General features: G+C 36.0%; 2 protein-coding genes across 5 annotated transcripts; one reads left to right on the forward strand and one right to left on the reverse strand.

Annotated features, from left to right (window-relative positions):
• The first annotated feature begins 714 nt into the window (after positions 1–714).
• LOC109152343 (stomatal closure-related actin-binding protein 1-like) lies at positions 715–6,645 on the forward strand. 4 transcript variants are annotated; one of them, XM_019299982.1, is made up of 13 exons: positions 715–983; positions 1,427–1,718; positions 1,936–2,064; positions 2,675–2,767; positions 2,992–3,132; positions 3,634–3,702; positions 4,243–4,326; positions 4,442–4,619; positions 4,763–4,879; positions 5,027–5,085; positions 5,180–5,314; positions 6,134–6,283; positions 6,355–6,645. In XM_019299982.1, the coding sequence occupies exons 2-13, from the start codon at positions 1,440–1,442 to the stop codon at positions 6,391–6,393; spliced, it is 1,473 nt and encodes a 490-aa protein (XP_019155527.1). In that variant the 5' UTR covers positions 715–983; positions 1,427–1,439; the 3' UTR covers positions 6,394–6,645. The 4 variants fall into 4 exon arrangements, with proteins under 4 accessions (XP_019155527.1, XP_019155524.1, XP_019155526.1 ...); XM_019299979.1 differs by having other exon boundaries at positions 715–981; positions 1,432–1,718; XM_019299981.1 differs by lacking the exon at positions 715–983 and adding an exon at positions 990–1,108.
• A 5,192-nt stretch (positions 6,646–11,837) lies between these two features.
• On the reverse strand, positions 11,838–16,340 carry LOC109152342 (2,3-bisphosphoglycerate-independent phosphoglycerate mutase). The gene is made up of 9 exons (XM_019299978.1): positions 16,014–16,340; positions 15,690–15,817; positions 15,041–15,191; positions 14,692–14,895; positions 14,054–14,478; positions 13,466–13,658; positions 13,274–13,369; positions 12,600–12,755; positions 11,838–12,306 (listed from the first exon to the last, which is right to left on the reverse strand). The coding sequence occupies exons 1-9, from the start codon at positions 16,173–16,175 to the stop codon at positions 12,142–12,144; spliced, it is 1,680 nt and encodes a 559-aa protein (XP_019155523.1). The 5' UTR covers positions 16,176–16,340; the 3' UTR covers positions 11,838–12,141.
• Between the last annotated feature and the right edge of the window lie 1,229 nt (positions 16,341–17,569).

Genomic DNA, 17,569 nt, shown 5'->3' on the forward strand with positions numbered 1-17,569 from the left:
ATCATAAATAAATGAAAAAAGTATTATATATTTTGTATTTAGGTAGTACTCGTACATAAAGTGTGTGTTAAAATAAAATAACTTCATATGACTATTTGTTTACATCTAAAAATGGTATATAGTGCATATAAATTATTTGTATATGTCAAAATTATGTAGTGAAACCACAATCTCACAAAAAGAACTCAATTCAATCTCATCATCACTCACCTTCCTTTTATAGATAATTCTACTCTACTTCACTTGCATTATACTAGAATACATATTAAATTAGTGGTGCTTTCATTTTATTCAATTATGGACTAGTAAGCGTATCGCCTTAAATTGATTTTAAAGTGTAACGTAGATCATATTATGTGATACTTCACTTTTTTTTCCAAACTATTCAAACTCGAGATCAGATATAATATACTTTATATAATTATTTTTTTCAAGAAGCTATTAACTATAACCCAAGTAATGCTTAATTACATTATGCTTTTAAGTGGCCAAATTAGCTAGTTAAAACCTAGCATATCAATTCCGTAGATAAGAACATTGGGGTCTAGTGATACCAAATTGCTTTTTCATATAAGAAGTTGTAAGTTTGAGTTTCGGTGGGGACAATATTAACACTTTATATTTCAGTAGATTGAGAAAATAGTGATCCACAAAGTCCACCACTAAAAAAGTATGGAAATTATTGCTGGTTCATTAACACGACTAATTAGTAGTAATGCCCAGTTGCTGGGCTGCCTTCATCATTGAAGTGGCCATCTTTCCATTTTTACGTTATACATACAATAACCAGCTGTTTTTCTTTCTCTCTCCTCACTGTTTTTTTCTCTCTCTGAAAGTCAGGAGCACCACTCAACACACAGACTGCTGCAAACTGATCCCACCAAAATTAAATTTCACCACTTTTGTCACTCACAAAAAAGGATCCCCACAAGTCCTCAGCTCCAGCTTTGCTTCCGACTTTTCATAGCATTATTATTGTCTCTGTGAGTACTGTTAGCTTTTTTCTCTATTCTTATTAATTAATTTTCATTTTTCTCTTAGTACATTGTAGCTAGGGTTCAAATTTCTTCTTTTGGTCCTAACGAATCTAGACCCAGAGATTTTATTGGTATGAATTAGCTTCCCAATCTAAAATTTCTTTCACTTGTATGTATTTACATGTCAAATTGTTTAGCTTTCCTCATATTAAGCATGATAGGTGGTAAAGCTCTCACCTTTAGGTTATGTGCTGTGTGTTCATTTTTGTGGGTTTTTCAGATTGATTGCCAAATGTAGTTAGTTAGTTTGAGTTGGTGAATTCTAACCCACGGCAGAAGTTGAGGTTAAGAAGTCATTTTCAAAATCAGTAAAGGAAGAGGAATATAGTTGAGTTCTGAAATGTGGTGTTTGATTTGATTTGATTTGAGGTCTTCTTCTTTTTGTGTAGAATAGTTTGGATTATGACGAGGGTGAGCCGAGATTTTGTCACTGTGAGAAAGGACGCAGTCCTGCCTGTTTCAGCTGATGTGATCTTCCATTCGAGCCGATTTTCCAATTATAAAATTGGATCAGATTATCAGATAGTGGAGTTGAAGGATCATCCTAAGGCACTCTCAGTGAAGGAGGTGGTTGCTCGAGAGACTGCCCATTTGCTTGACCAGCAAAATCGGCTATCAGTTCGTGATCTAGCCAGTAAATTCGAGAAAGGTCTGGCTGCTGCTGCCAAATTGTCCGATGAGGTATGGACTCGCTAAATTTGCACATGTATAACTTTTTTGGGACATTTTCTCTTTTCTTCAGTTTATATTATATTATTTAACCTTTTTGGGTGTCTGGGAAATATTTGTTGGTATTTCTGTCCCTTCTCCTTTTCGTGTACTTCAGTTCCAGAGATTATAAATTTTAATCAAATTTGAAGACTTGATAATATTAAAAGCAATATTTTATTTGCTCCAGGCTAGGCTGAGGGAAGCAGCTTCACTTGAGAAACATGTGCTTCTAAAGAAGCTTAGAGATGCACTAGAAGCTCTGAGAGGGCGTGTGGTGGGTAGAAACAAGGATGACGTTGAGGAGGCTATTTCAATGGTTAGTTTCGTTCTCTCTATCTGCTAGTTTTCTCTTCATTCAACCGTTTCTTTCAAATCGTCCTTTGGTTTGGATAAGTCTAATTAAGTTGGTAATATTAAGGAACCTTTTGGTTTTTGCACGGTAGATTATAGAACCTTTGACTTGACGATAAAAAAGAAACATACACACATGGAAGAGAGAGATAGTGTGTCTCACGTTCGAAACGTTCTTTGATAAAAGAGACTTTGCTGTTCAAGGAAAGAGGTATAAAGGTAGAGGCCGATATGTCCTCTAATAAGTGAAAGGAAGACACTAGAAGAATAACTTATCCTGCCTTGTCGAAGATCACAAGAAGCTATATCCTAAATGAGGGAAAGAACTTGAAAGTTGAAACCTAGGAGATTGTGAGAGAAGTTTCCGGGTAACAAAAAGATATGACTGCACATATTTATCTTCAAAGAGTTTTTAGGCACATATTCAGTAACACATTTGTATTCTATTTCCGTGTTGTATTATCTTTAGTGATATACAAATCTTGTTGCTTTTATATCTTTGAAGCTCATAAGTATTTAATGGTTCCCATCAATCCTTCTGAGTATTTTAACTGTAATTCTTGTCTCTTTTTCAGGTTGAAGCTTTAGCAGTTCAGCTGACTGAGAGAGAAGGAGAATTGGTTCAAGAAAAGTCAGAAGTGAAAAAGCTTGCAACTTTTATCAAGCAGGTAAAGAATGGATCTTAGTTAAATATTCAACCTGAAAATGGATTGATCTGACCAAACACTTACTTTTCATGTGAATTGTTCTATATTTTATTTCTGATGTATCGACTTTATATTTTCACCTCGCATTTGAACATGCGCCAATAGATCACCCATTGAAATGGAAAATAAGATAGTAGTTTCTGTCACTGAAATGATAAATAGTTTTTAACCGAAATTCTTTGCAGGCTTCTGACGATGCTAAAAAACTTGTTGATGAAGAAAGAGCTTTTGCAAGGACTGAAATAGAGAATGCAAGAGCAGCCGTTCAAAGGGTTGAGGAGGCTCTTCAGGAGTATGAAGAGATGTCCCGAGCCTCAGGAAAACAAGTAATTCAAAATTTCATGGCCACTTCTGAATTCCTACTGCACATCGATTTGTTTATTCTTTGAAACCTCAGTCTTACTAAGAATCTTAACCAAATCATGTTTGGGTGACGAGGGAAACCCGCAGCCACTACCCGAGGGTGTGCACTGGGTAAACCCCGCCTTGTGACCCTAGCTGGCAAAAGACCACAAGGAGGTTAACCAACTTAGGTAGCCCAAAGTTAACCGACTCAAACCAAGAAGGCCAATATATAGGCTACTCCCATTGAGAGTTAAACTTGTAATCTTGTGGTTGCCAAGTCAACAACCTGACCAACTTGTAACCATGTTGATTTTTGAGAATCATACTGTACGGCAGTGTATACTTGTGCTTTTTTATATTCTCTTAAGCTTCTAGATAAATCTCGTAAACTTGAGATTCTTGTATTTGCAAAAATAGTTTAATTTTTTAACCCATGTTTAAATAGTAATGGATAACGTTTATGTGCTCTGCTGGAAAACAAGGATGTTGAAGAATTGATGAAGGAAGTCCAAGAGGCTAGGCGTATCAAAATGCTGCATCAGCCTAGCAAGGTAAGTGTCATTACTCATTAGCTTGTGTATCTTAAAAGACTTTGACACCATACAAAGCTGCACCGATGAAAAATTCAATTTCTTTCACAAATTTGGTGGAAAAACTCGAGTAAACATCAAGTTTTGCAAATATTGAACTCACACCTGGACAAGAACAATACTTTTCTATTTTTTGGTCAGACCACGAGGTGTCCTGAGTAGGCCCTAACTGTAGGAGGCACCTTTAAGCCCGTACCATACTCAGACTAATCCCCATTCGCACCGGGCCGGCCCAATTAAGGGGCAAAGTGCTGGCCAGATTAGTTTTTCCATACGAGAGGGGGTTTGAACTCCCGACCTCTCTTAAAGGACGAGAGTGCATGGCCACTCACGCCAACCAAGCTGGTTAACAAGAACAATACTTTAACCTCTCTACTTTGCCCTTAGAACTAGTCTGACATTTAATTTTCAGACTTATGATGATTTTATTTTCCCTGTGATGAATGTAATTACAATCAAGGTAAGTGTTAGTTTCTCTTCGTTCTCTATTCAATGAAACAGGTTATGGATATGGAGCACGAGCTTCAAGCATTGAGAGTTCAACTTGCAGAGAAGTCCAAGCATTCGCTTCTGCTTCAGAAAGAGGTTCTAGCTCCATCTATTCCTGTTTGATTTTCATCATGTGCTAAAGTTCAATTTATAAAGGTTTCTTCTAGGATTCATATCTTTAAAATAACTTTCGGTTGTATTTTTCCCTCAGCTTGCAATGAGAAAGAGGGGTGAAAACGCACAGGACTTGTATGGAATTGATGGCATTGAAGCACTCGGTTCGTATTTGCAAATCCAACCCTATTCCACCGATGTTCCGGATATTTCAGTATTTTCAATTCAGTGGTATCGCTTAGGGTGTGAAAATGGTAAACGGGAACCTATTTCAGGTATGTATGCGAGCCTATTATCCTCTTTTTTTTTTTTTTTTTTTTTTTTTTTTTTTTTTTTTAATATGGAATGCTATTCGTGAACTGTCACCATTTCTTGATTGTGCATGTTTGCCCATAGTAATTAACTGTTCACGACCTAGGGGCTATGAAACCTGCTTACGCACCGGAACCATTTGATGTTGGACAAATTTTGCAAGCTGATATGACGTTAGGGGTCGAGACTGTTACTGTAACGACCACCGGCCCTATTGAACCAGGTTATCATTTATGTCATCAACCTAAGTTTTCTGCTAAAAAAATGTTATTTACTAATGTTTTGCGGTAGACTGTCTTGTGCAATCCCCTTTTCGAGGCTTTCGGAAATATAATCTGAATCCATGGCTGACACTGCTCTCCTGTAACAGCTGCGGGATTGGGAAACTATGTTGAAGCATTGGTGCGAAGGCATGAAACCGAATTTAATGTACAATATATATTTCTCTATCTATGTTTTTGTTGACATTGCGAGATTGTTAATTGTATCCAAATGTTATAATTCGTGTTTTTTTTTTCTGCAGGTAGTTATTGTTCAGATGAATGGGTCAGATCATCCGTCACAATCTATCCACGTATTGCACGTTGGAAAGATGAGAATGAAACTTTGTAAAGGGAAGACAACTTTGGCAAAGGAATACTATTCCACTTCAATGCAGGTATCTATCGTTCATAGCTCCATCCCTTCTCTCGATATAATTAACGAGGTTCGTTATGGGAAAAGTCTTGTGTCTTGGGTTATTTGAATAGTTTTGTACTCCATATGACAGAACTAAGGGGGTTGGCCGAGTTTTAGGATAATAAGAACAGCGAAACAAGAAGATAGTGAAGCTACCCTCAAATCCGAACAACTTCTATGTGACATTAGAGTTTCCAACAAATTAAGTGAATGACACCCAAGAGAATTTAGAGCTGTCAAAACGGGTCAGACCGGCCCGCCTCAGGTTCATTTGGAACCGGGCTGGGCCGTTTTGCATGGGTTGGGCCCGTTTTGACATCTCTACAAGAGAAGATAAAACGAGAAAACATAGTTCCACCAAAGGGTGTGCATTGGGTAAATCTCGCAGATTGGTTCAAACCAGGAAGGCCAATAAGCTGCCCGTCTCGGGTTCATTTGGAAAAGGGCCGGGCCGGATCATTTTGCACGAGTTGGGCCCGTTTTGACAGCTCTACAAGAGAAGATAAAACGAGAAAACATAGTACCACCAAAGGGTGTGCATTGGATAAATCCCGCAGATTGGCTCAAACCAAGAAGGCCAATAAGCTGCTCCTGCTGGGAGTTAACTTGTAACCCTGTGGTTACCAAGTCAACAGTTTGACCAACTTGGCTGGGGTTGCCCTTAATACGCCATATACTCAAATCATTTAAACCTGAAAGAAAAATGTTTCTATCTATTGCCTCAGTATAATAGAACCCGTAAGATGGTATCTTCGTTTGCATCCTCTGCTGTTCTAAAACTTTTGTGCCATCGTTCCAGCTCTGTGGAGTTAGAGGAGGCGGGAACGCTGCTGCACAGGCAGCATTTTGGCAAGCGAAAGAAGGGCTGTCGTTTGTTTTAGCGTTTGAAACAGAGCGCGAGAGAAATGCAGCTATTATGCTGGCAAGGCGGTTTTCATTCGACTGCAACGTAAGCCATTAACACATTCACTCATTTCTTCATTACAAAAATGGATGTGTTCTAACTCGAGAAATGTACAGATCACACTTGCAGGCCCCGACGATAGAGCTGCTCTGTGAGCTTTGGGCGTTGTTCGGAACAAACTGTAATTACACTGATTCTACATTGTGCCCTGTATCTATAGGCCTGCATTCATGCATCCAAATTAGGGTTTGTCTACAAAATTTGAGTTTTCAATAACCTTCATCACTATTATTATTTTCATCTTCTTGGTCATTCTTTTATTGGGTTCCATTTGATTGTAATGATCTCTGGGTTTGTTCTTCCCGGCTGAACAACTAATGATATTGAGAAGAATTCTTTGTACTGGATCTTGTGCTTGCCATTTCCTTGTAGAATTTGTATAAATGCTTATTCATTACAGAAACATACATACATACATACATATTCCAAATGAAAACAGAATAAGAATGCAAGAGGAACATGAAAGAAGACCAAACAAGGCTATTTACTATAATTAAGGTAGGAGTAACTAATAAATAAAGTCGATTATTTCAAAAAAATAAATGAATAAATAAAGTAGATAGGGTGTAACTCTAGTCAAGTTGCTTGGACAGTTAGCTTAGTAACTATAATATAATGTTTCAAGTTTGATTCTTTGTGGAGGGTGTCGAGCAACCTGGACTGGTTTACTTCATTGTGGTCCTTTGTGGTTAAGGTCACAAGGTGGATTTCACATAGAGTGCATTTTCAGGTAGCGGATTACTCGTAAATTGGTGAATTCTACTTGTGTTATGCATATGACATCTTATTTCCTCACCATTACGAGGCTTTTGTCTCGAGCCGCACTCCTAAATTTTACTATGCATATGGCAATATGATATCCTCACCATTACTAGACTAATTTGGATTTGATTCGAACTATACTTATAGAGTTTGACTTTTATTCAAAAAAAAAAACTCAAGTATTCTATCCCAAAGTTCTTAATATGTTTACAACACAAGAGGTAAACTAAACAAAAAGTAAAGACAATCAAACTATAGAAATTGTATCTAAACAACACATATATGATTATGAACAATTGTCAACGGTAGCCAAACCATACAAAAAATGTACTCATCCATATAATGCCAAGACTATTTCCAACTACCCCTAATATGATGCAAGAGTATTGTAATCAAACAACACTTGAATGAACAATTTCCAACCGTAATCAAACCATACTAATACAAGTAGCCATTAATACAATAGTTATTGCGTGATCATAGTTCAAAAAGGTGACGTCGTTTCGCGCCGATCCCCTGCAACTTACATTTTTATAACTCATAAAGCACATTATCTTACCCCATAAGTTTAATTATTCTAACACATCAACACATAAAGTACATTATTCTAACACATAAAATTCAACGACTGTCGTTTTGAACCATGGTCCACATAGTTACGTTGTGCCGCCATTAATAGTAGCCAAACCATACCAATACAAATTAAATTTTTTTGAAGGGTAAAATATAAATAGCCTCCATGTTATGGTTGAAAAAATCGCTAGGCACACATTGGGCGCTTGGGGAGCGCCTAGGCGGAGATTAATCGCCTAATCGGCGCCTAGTCATCCGTGTATTTTTTATTTTAAAAATTTTGTTTAACTTTTTAAGACTTGATAATTATAAATTGTTTAATATTTTAATAGTTAATACTAAAATATTAAATATTAAACTAAAAAAATCTAGAGTTTGAACAATTTAGGATTATTTCGCTCAAAACGATGTTGTTTTGAGTGAAATAACTCACTTAAAAAAGAATGGAACAATAGTTAATTGGTCGGTGCTTAGGAGGCCTAGACGACATTTAGGCGGCCTAGTCGGTCGCCTAATCGGCCTAGACGGCACTTAGGCGGCCTAGTCAGCCGCCTAGACCACCGATTATGGTGATACCTTAGGCAACCGACCAATGCCTAGCGCCTAGGCCCCGATTAATCGGTACCTAAGCGGGATTTTGCTGCTCCACATCTCTTGCCACAAACAATACAAATTAAATTGTTAGCCTTTTTTTGTAAGGAGTATTATGTGAAGGCCAAATTATAATGATGACCTATTCTTTATCATCTAAACTATATATACATGTAATAAAACATAAAATTTGCTCATCCATATAATGTCCAAGACTATCTCCAATTATCCCTAAAATGATGCAAGAGAGTATGTGAGGGGACCATATTTTGCTACTATATATTTCACAATCCAGGAGGGCTCGTTTGTTATATATATATATATATATATATATATATAAATATATATATACTTTTCTCTCATCATCCATACCTGTATGTAATTATAATGGCTAAGTATAACTTCACCGCAATAATGTCGCTGCAGCTAGTCACGATCGTCGCAACCCTAATAGCGTGCGCACCGGCGATGGAGGGGTCGTCGTCGAAGTTCGACATATGGGCGGAGCAAAAGAAGATGACGGAGAAGCTGTCGATGTCGACGGAGCAAATCAATTTGCCGCCGTTATCGTCGTCGTCGAAGTTCGAAAAGTGGGCGGAGCAAAACAAGATGGCGGCGGAGAACAACGTGAAGCTGTCGACGTCGACGGAGCAAATCAAGTCGTCGACGGAGGAAATCAAATCGCCGCCGTCAGCGGAGGAGGAGAAGCACATGATGCAGTCGTGTCCGGCGCCGTCGTCGTTGACGGCGTCGTCGCCGGAGCAAGACAAGGCGGAGAAGACGAAGAGTTTCCGTCCGAAGTGGGCGGCGGAGGAAATGGAGAATATGAGCGATAACCAGCTGAAGCAGGTGGCGGCGAGCTTGATGGTGGATAAAGAAATTCCGGCGATCTCGTCTCACACCCATCCCATAAACAAATGCTGGCAGAAATGCGCGTTTGAGAAAATGAGGCCACTTTGTGAAAACTTGTCGGACCAATCCTCCTGTCTTCTAAACGGCGGGAAAGCTTGCGCTCTCCATTGCACCGCTGGAACTCCCAAATAGGCTGCTGCCTCCTCATTGCCTCATTTATCTATTGTTACAAGAGAAATTTCCATTATTGTTCCAATAGACTATTATACATGTATATCACATTTTTTTAATTAACTACATGACTATATAATTTGTATCACATCTGATCTTGTTTTTAAATTTCTCAGCTAACAATTACCGAAAAGAAAGCACTGCATTTGGTTCTTACAGAATGAACACTTCTAAAAATTAGACAACATGATCAAATATGAAATAAATTATATAGTTATGCACTTAATTAAAAAATTTTGATAGTCTAAGGACCAGATGTGGTATGTATAATTGCTTAAGCAATTTTTTATTTTGTATTTAGTTTTTTTTTTTTTTTTCAATTTTTATTATTATAATTTCTATATACAATTTTAAAATTAAATAATTGACATATATTTTTAAGGGAAAATGGCACTTTTTACCCCTGAGTCATATACTTATAGCACTTTTTCCTCTTCAATTATTTAGGTAAGCACATTAGTCCCCTCAATTATTCTAAAAGTGGTGTTTCCCCCCCCCCCCCTAATATATTAAATTGACATTTATACCTTTAAAGTAAACATTTTATTTATTTTACTACTCCAACAAATTATTGCGTATACGTAGGGATGACCACGGTTCGATTTGAATTGAACCGGATACTAAAGCAGTCGAATTAATAGTTTACGGTTATAATTCAGATCTAGAACCCAATATTTAAATGTCAATTTATTAAAATTATGTATCAAAAAAATTGAATCTTGAACCGTGAACCGGCAGTTCCGGATCTAATTCGCGGTTTTGAACCGTCTTTATTTTAAAATTTTATTTTTTATTTTAAAATAGTCTAAATTCAACAATAAATGTATTTTATTTTTTCAGTTCGGAACATGAACCGTCCGTTCCGGTTCACGATTTTAATAAACTCTAAATATCGAATTTCGATTCTAAATTGTAATTGGAATATTTCGGTTTGGTTGCTATAATGTTTGTTTAGTTTGAACCAAATTATGGTCATAATTTGTTGGAGAAAAAAATAAATTAAATATTTAGTTTAAGGGTAAATATGTCCATTTAACATTTCAGGGGGAAAAACAGCCACTTCAATAATTTAGGGGGAAAAAATGCTATAGGTATATAACTCAGGGAGAAAAAGTGTCATTTTCCCTATTTTTAATATAATTAATTAACTATTAACTATATAAATAAAATTATAAAATTTTAAAAAAATACAAAATTAGAACTCTTAAAAAAATAATTATTATTTTTCATTGAATATTTAAAATAATAATAAATAGATTATTTTATAAATTAAAACTACTTGTCTTCATTAAAAAAAGAAATCAATGTCGAATGGGTAGGGTTGTGGACAAAAAAAGAAAAATTATTATATGGACTCCCAAGTTTTACTTCATTCTCAAATTTTTGACGTAGACTTTTCTTGAGATCCACATGATGAAAATAGTATATTATTCTCTGTCACGTTAAGAAGTAAAAAGTGAAAGAGTACCATTTTTAATATATTAAAAGTGCATTATTTATGTACGTACACTATTTGATAATATATAAAATAATGTATTTTTTTATGAATTAAAAAATATATTTTTAATATATTAAAAATACATTATTTACTAATATAAAAAACAATGTATTTGTGGTCCACACAACTGTGTAAACTACGATACATAGAATAATGATTCAGACCAAACTATGGTAGTAAATGGGCCAACCAATTCTAAGAAGAGGAGACTTAACCCATCTATCTTCTTCTTTATTATTATTATTATTATTATTTTTTTTTTTTGGAGTACTATTGATTACAATGTAGTATATGTTAATATGCGCTTTCTCAACCTATTAAAACACAAAGAGAACCCTACTAGGACTCAAACGCGTGACTTTTCATTTGGGAGAGTCAATTCGAACTACTAGACCACCCTTTTCATTTGGGAGAGTCAATTCGTACTACTAGACCGCAATGTCTTGAATTTCTGTCTCTTAATTATTCATTGTTTGTAAATTCGATTTTGAGTTTGTCCCTTTCTATAAAAATTTGTCAAACTGATTAAGAGCATCATCAACAACTTGAAAGGAAAAACAAGTTGTTTGAAAAAAAAATGTATTTAGGCATTCCAATAGTATCTCTTCGTGAGTCCCACAAAAAACTTGCATTTGCATAAGAAACTCTTTCTCTCTCTTTTCTTTTCTTTCCTCCACATAAACTATGATCCCACAAAAACTCTTAAAAAATCATTGATGTCATTGCTCTAAGTAACTTATTTGAAGTCTGGTTGAATCCAAACATGATTTTTACTAGCCCAGTAGTCTCTTTATTTTCTTTCAAAAAAATAAAAATTAGTCTCATTTTTTTTTTTTTTTTTGGCTCTCACGCCCCGGCCGGGGCCTAACAAAGCATATGGAAAGGATGTAAATAACGATAACTCAACTGAATACTTGGGCTAGACTTTAATATTATCATACTAGCTTGAGCAACGAATAAACTCTATTACTTCAATAAAAAATCACTTGGGTTGTGAAAGCACCCTTATTTATTCTTGAACCATAACACAGGTAACATGCCAATATACCATACATTGGGGTAAAAATCCTCATTGTAATACTAACCAAAACCTGAAAAGAAAGCTTCAAAACTTTTGGAATTGTTCTTATTCTCAAAGAAGGGTATAACAAGCACAGGTTATGACAAAGCATTGGATCATTCCATTCATCAACTACATCCTACAACACAGCCAAATGTGGAAAACCAACTGTGATAAAAGTCTGCTCAAAATTTCTTATTTAACACTGGTAAGTGTAGAATTCTCTCATCATGTGACTAAATACCAAAATTTTAGGATTAAATATCTCTACCATTTTTAGTTGTCCGCGACCTCGATCAATGTGGGTTCATAATCGTTTGGCGCTTCAAACCCGTGCAGATTCATAACGGTTGCAGCAACGTTGGCAAGCCCACCAGTTGGGACATCTTTGCGGAATCTTGCACCGGGTGCCAATCCCGGACCACCAATTGCAAAAGGTACCTGAAATAATTCAGGTCACTAAGCTAATAAGAGAACAAGCAATTCCACAAATGGCATTTGCTAAATTCAAGAGTCTCATTTCACAATCAATGTGTGTTCATTGGTAGTGTGTTCATTGTTCAAATTTCGAAACTCAACTTTGAAATCTCAGGTTTAGACTTGAAGGTTGGTTAAAGGTTCAGTGTAACCAATTGCAACACAATAACCAAATGCAGTACCAACCGAGTCAACAAACATTAGAAATTATGTAAACAGCTACCACTTTTTGTAAGGTATGATTGAGTATTACTTACAGGTTCACAAGTGTGAGAAGTAAGGATCTGAATGTTTCCGCTCTTATCAAGAAGAGGCTCCCCCTTCTTGTTTCTCTTAACCATGTCTTCTGCATTTCCATGATCTGCAGTAACTACGTAAATTCCGCCTACTTGCTCAATAGCATCTAGGATCATCTGCAAATAACAGCTTGAAACCATGAGCAGATAAAAATATCTTTTAGCCAGTAAATGCGACAATTTGTGTAAAAACCTTATAGACATCTGTGTCAAATAAGAAATGACCATATATATATAGATTTAGGTTCATATGATATGAGAACCTATATTAACATGTGAACCTGAGAACCAATCTGGGCTCTTTATCTATATTAGTGGAAGGTGTATGTCATCTATAACACAATGCACACACGTTGTGCACGTCTTGGGTTGACTTTATCCATGCACCATGTTTTGGGCCGTTGGATGATGCAATATCAAGGGTGTGCACAGGTTCTCAGGTTCACACTTTAACGTAGGTTCTCACCTGAACACACACACACACATATGTAGAAAGTTTTCCTCCTAAGGTTCACTTCAGATGCACCAAACTTCTAATGTGGTATGCAAGCAAAAGCATTAGTGATATATGAGATCTCAAATCAAATTGATTATAGAAACCAAAGGAAACACATGTGAAACCTTAGAGCAGTTACCTTGACAGCTTGATCAGCAGCCTTGCAACTTTCAATTGTTGCCTTGATGTCACCGGTATGCCCCACCATGTCACTATTTGGTAGGTTAACACGTACCTGAAAGAGATTGTCCACTCTATAAGTCAGTTATAAATGTTAACTTCTCTACTTGGTTATTATATCTATAGCAGTCATGGATGCCAAATCAATTACCTGATCAAACTTGCGGCTAAGAATAGCATCCCTAGCTTTTTCGGCAATCTCTACAGCCTTCATCTTTGGCTTGACATTGAATGTAATACCAATGTCACTTGGAATTTCAACATACTCTTCCAAATCAGCATTAAAATACCCAGAGCGATTTCCATTCCAGAAAAAGGTGACATGACCAAATTTAACAGTCTCACTGTAATGGAAATGAAAGGTGTAAGAAATTAGGTCAAAACTCGTTAGATGAGAGAAGTCTACAAGCTATATTATGAAAATCAAAATTAAAAAGCAAACAAAATAAGAGACATTGATAAAAGAAGAATATGGTTTATATTCAATAATGATTTCTCATTACAATTTACAAAGCAACTCTTTAAATGGATTTTCCCCAATTTTGTATACACATAAGGAGAATTGATGGAAAAAATATATTTTTCAATGCAAATTAGAAGCATAGGCCACTTCATGATTTCTCAAACTAATAGGATTAATACCAAGATGTAAAAAAGAAAGGTGACTTATACTTGATGAATCAATGCTAACAAGTACATAAATAAATGAGATGGACTATGTAAATCAAACATAACTAACCTGCAGGCAAAAGTTCGGATACCGTTGCGAACTAGATATTCTCCTGAAGTTCTGTCAATTTCAGGAGGAGAAACAAGGTAGCGACTCGGGAGCTTCAACTCCCCATCATATTGCAGCATACCAGCATAACGGATTTTGGGGAATCGGACACGATCAAATTTATCAAAGTTCTCATACTCGAGAGCCTTAGCAAGCATAACCATACGGTCCGCTCGGAAGTTGAGAGTAACTACAGCATCACCATCTACAATAGGCCCAACAGACTTTCCATTCTCATCAACAATAACGAATGGAGGCAAGTACTGATCATTAGCATTAGGAGCCTCCCTCAGCTTCTTGACTGCTTCAACAGGATTCCTAAACTTGTTTGGAGCTTCACCTAGCACTTGGGCATCCCAACCTCGCTTGACAACATCCCAATCATTCTGGAGAACATGGAGGAATTATTATTCAGTACAAGTTCTTTATAACTGTGAACAGGAATAATTTTACTTAACACTCAAAATTTGCACTCCCAACTCCCAAGCAAACAGTAGAAACCAGAGAAAAAGGAGATACTATTGTGACAGCAAAATGGTAATCAGACTGATTTAGGAAAATTTCATGAGAGAAAATCCTGAAGTATAATTATGCTTTACCTCATATCGATCCATTGTGACATACATGCGGCCTCCTCCAGAAGCAACCTGGGCATCAACACCTTTTGCACGTAGGTTTGCAAGATCATTTTCAAGGGTTTCCATAAAGCCTACACTTGAACCATCCAAGACATCACGTCCATCTGTGAGGGCATGGACGCGAATTTTTTTGGCACCACGTTCAGCTGCACCTTTCAGCAACAACTGCAATAAAAAGTAGTAGACAGTAATTATTTTATCATGTTCAAAAGGAACTTCGAAAAGTAAAAACAAAATAGGCCATCCACACATGTAAAATCAGTACAAAGTACACCATTATCACAATACAATTTAGAACTAATGGACACACCTGCAATTGGTCAAGTCTGGAGTGGACACCTCCATCACTCAATAGTCCAATCAGGTGCAAAGTTGCAGTTGCGAAACTTTCCTTAATGTAATTGAAACCATCTCCATCATAGATTTTACCAGAGGCAAGGGCTAGGTCAACAAGCTTTGCACTATACAAAAATACAAATACCAGTTAAGTAACTTTGGAGAACTTATGAACTTAAATGGAAATTGGGAGGATACTTTCGACAACCATCCACTGGTTCATAAAAAATCAAATTTCAGGCTAAGCAGTGAAAAGACAGGAATTGGCCTAATAGAAATTGTATAAAAGACGTTTTTAGAGAAATAGAAAAGACGAAAAGTAGCATAAGTTCATATGAAAAAACTTAATACTAGAAAAATGTAAAACCAATTTTCCATTTCACACTTCACAGGATGGAACAACTAATTGAAGCCCATAAAATTCAGGAATATCAGTCAACAGTATAACAAGCCCAATTACAAATTTCATATTTACAATTTACAATACTAATTATACTGACCATTGCCATTTAGTTTTGCATAAAAACAGGTCAAAGATTCAAATTTTGCTTCAGATTTTCCAAATGCCATTTAGTTTTGCATAAACCATACACATCAGTGTAAGATAAAAGAGAAGAACAGACCCTTGGGCAAAGATCCTCCCAGCACCAAGTGCATTGTGTCCGACCTCGCTGTTGCCCATATCGTCCTCTGTTGGAAGCCCCACCGCATTACCATGTGCCTTCACCAACCTCCACCTATCCGGAGCACCCTTCAAAGACCACACAACAATCCATGAATACTTTTAAATCAATCACACATTAATAAACAAAAACATTCATCACAATAATCACAACCATTCAACAAATCTATAAAGGTCCCATTTGGTAGGCCTATGATATTAACCACAATCTAGCTTACAATCTCAACAACGTAATCAAATCAATTCCAAAGAGATGATCGCAAACCTTTTTGAGAGAATCCATGGTGGGAGTCTCGGCGACATGGATGGCGTTGTACTCATTGGCACCTGCCTCGCCCCATCCATCCAGAACCACCAGTGCCAACGTCTTCCCCTTGGGAAGCTTAGGGTGGTCGTTCAATTTCCATGAATCCCCAGCGCTAGCCATATCTCAGATCTTCTCTTTCGAAATACTTAATGTTGCAACTAATTCAATGACCCAGATACGAAAACCAACAACTTCAAATCATCAGATCTTAAAGCTCCAAATATATATATACAGAGAGAGAGAGAGAGGGAGAGAGAAATGGAGAGGAGAACGAAATGGGAAGTGAGAAGAAAAGGGCGGGGTTAGGTTGGAGAAGTCACGTGAGGTATGGGGTGTTAGTTTTTAGGTACAATACAGTTAGAGAGCCACGTGTGATTTTCCAACTTCCAAATCGGCGGCGATTCGGCGAACACGAGGATCGATCAGTCTGGAGTTAGCATTTTTCTTCTTTTTTTTTAGAATGAAAAAAAAATTTGAAATATCGTCACAACTCACATGCATATATGAATTTGACAATTATATTAAATTTATATTAATTTAGAATTGGAAATTTAGAATACTCTTTTCAAGATTATTTAAAAAAAAAAAAAAGATTTTCAAGACTTATTATTCACTCCAGGTAATAGATTACCTCCAGTAAGGTAATGTGGAATTTTGGGAATGTAAGATTACCTTATGTGTTTGGTTTAGATTGTGTAATATAATATTACCATGTTTGGTTAAGGATTATATTTTAAGTTATATAGATTAATTTACAATAATGTCCTCAATAATATATATATTATGGAGTATAAGTGTGTGTATTTATTTATATTTATATGTATGAATGTATATTGATGCTTAAATATTAAAAAAAAAAGAAGCTAAATATATAAATATACACACATGTATATTTGATTATATAAACATATATTAATTTTATTATTATTATTATTATTATTATTATTATTATTATTATTTAAAGATTAGTTAACAAGGGTAAAGTTGGAATAATTCAAGGTAATCTAAGATTACCTAAAAAAACGGGGGTAATCACATTACCTTGAAACATTACCGCCACATCAGCTTTCAGGTAATCTCATATCTTGAACCAAACAAGGTAATATAACATTACCTGACTCAGATTACCTAGGTAATCTGAGATGACCTGAACCAAACGCCCCCTAAAAAGTATATAAGAAATTGATTTTACTTCAATTCTTTGTAAATGCATTCTCAATTTTCCTTCCTCTAGAAAAATAAAGAATTTCTCCAACTACCTAACCTAATTAAATTAAACGGCATATTTTGATTTCCAGTCAACTGGTTAACCAATTCAAAATAAGTTCCTAAATTTTATTTCACTAGCAATTGCAATGTACAAGTATTTGAAAACAGTAAGTCAATTGAGACACATCCCGTGATTTACCTTCTCCACTAATCTTCGGAAGTCGGAACAGAAGCGCAATGATAGAACTTTAAATTTGGAGTTAAAACTTATTAAACTACATATTCTAACTCAATTTAACACAATC

The sequence above is a fragment of the Ipomoea nil genome, unplaced genomic scaffold (genome assembly GCF_001879475.1).
Source record: "Ipomoea nil cultivar Tokyo-kokei standard unplaced genomic scaffold, Asagao_1.1 scaffold2403, whole genome shotgun sequence".
In the NCBI taxonomy this organism is placed as follows: Eukaryota; Viridiplantae; Streptophyta; class Magnoliopsida; order Solanales; family Convolvulaceae; genus Ipomoea; species Ipomoea nil.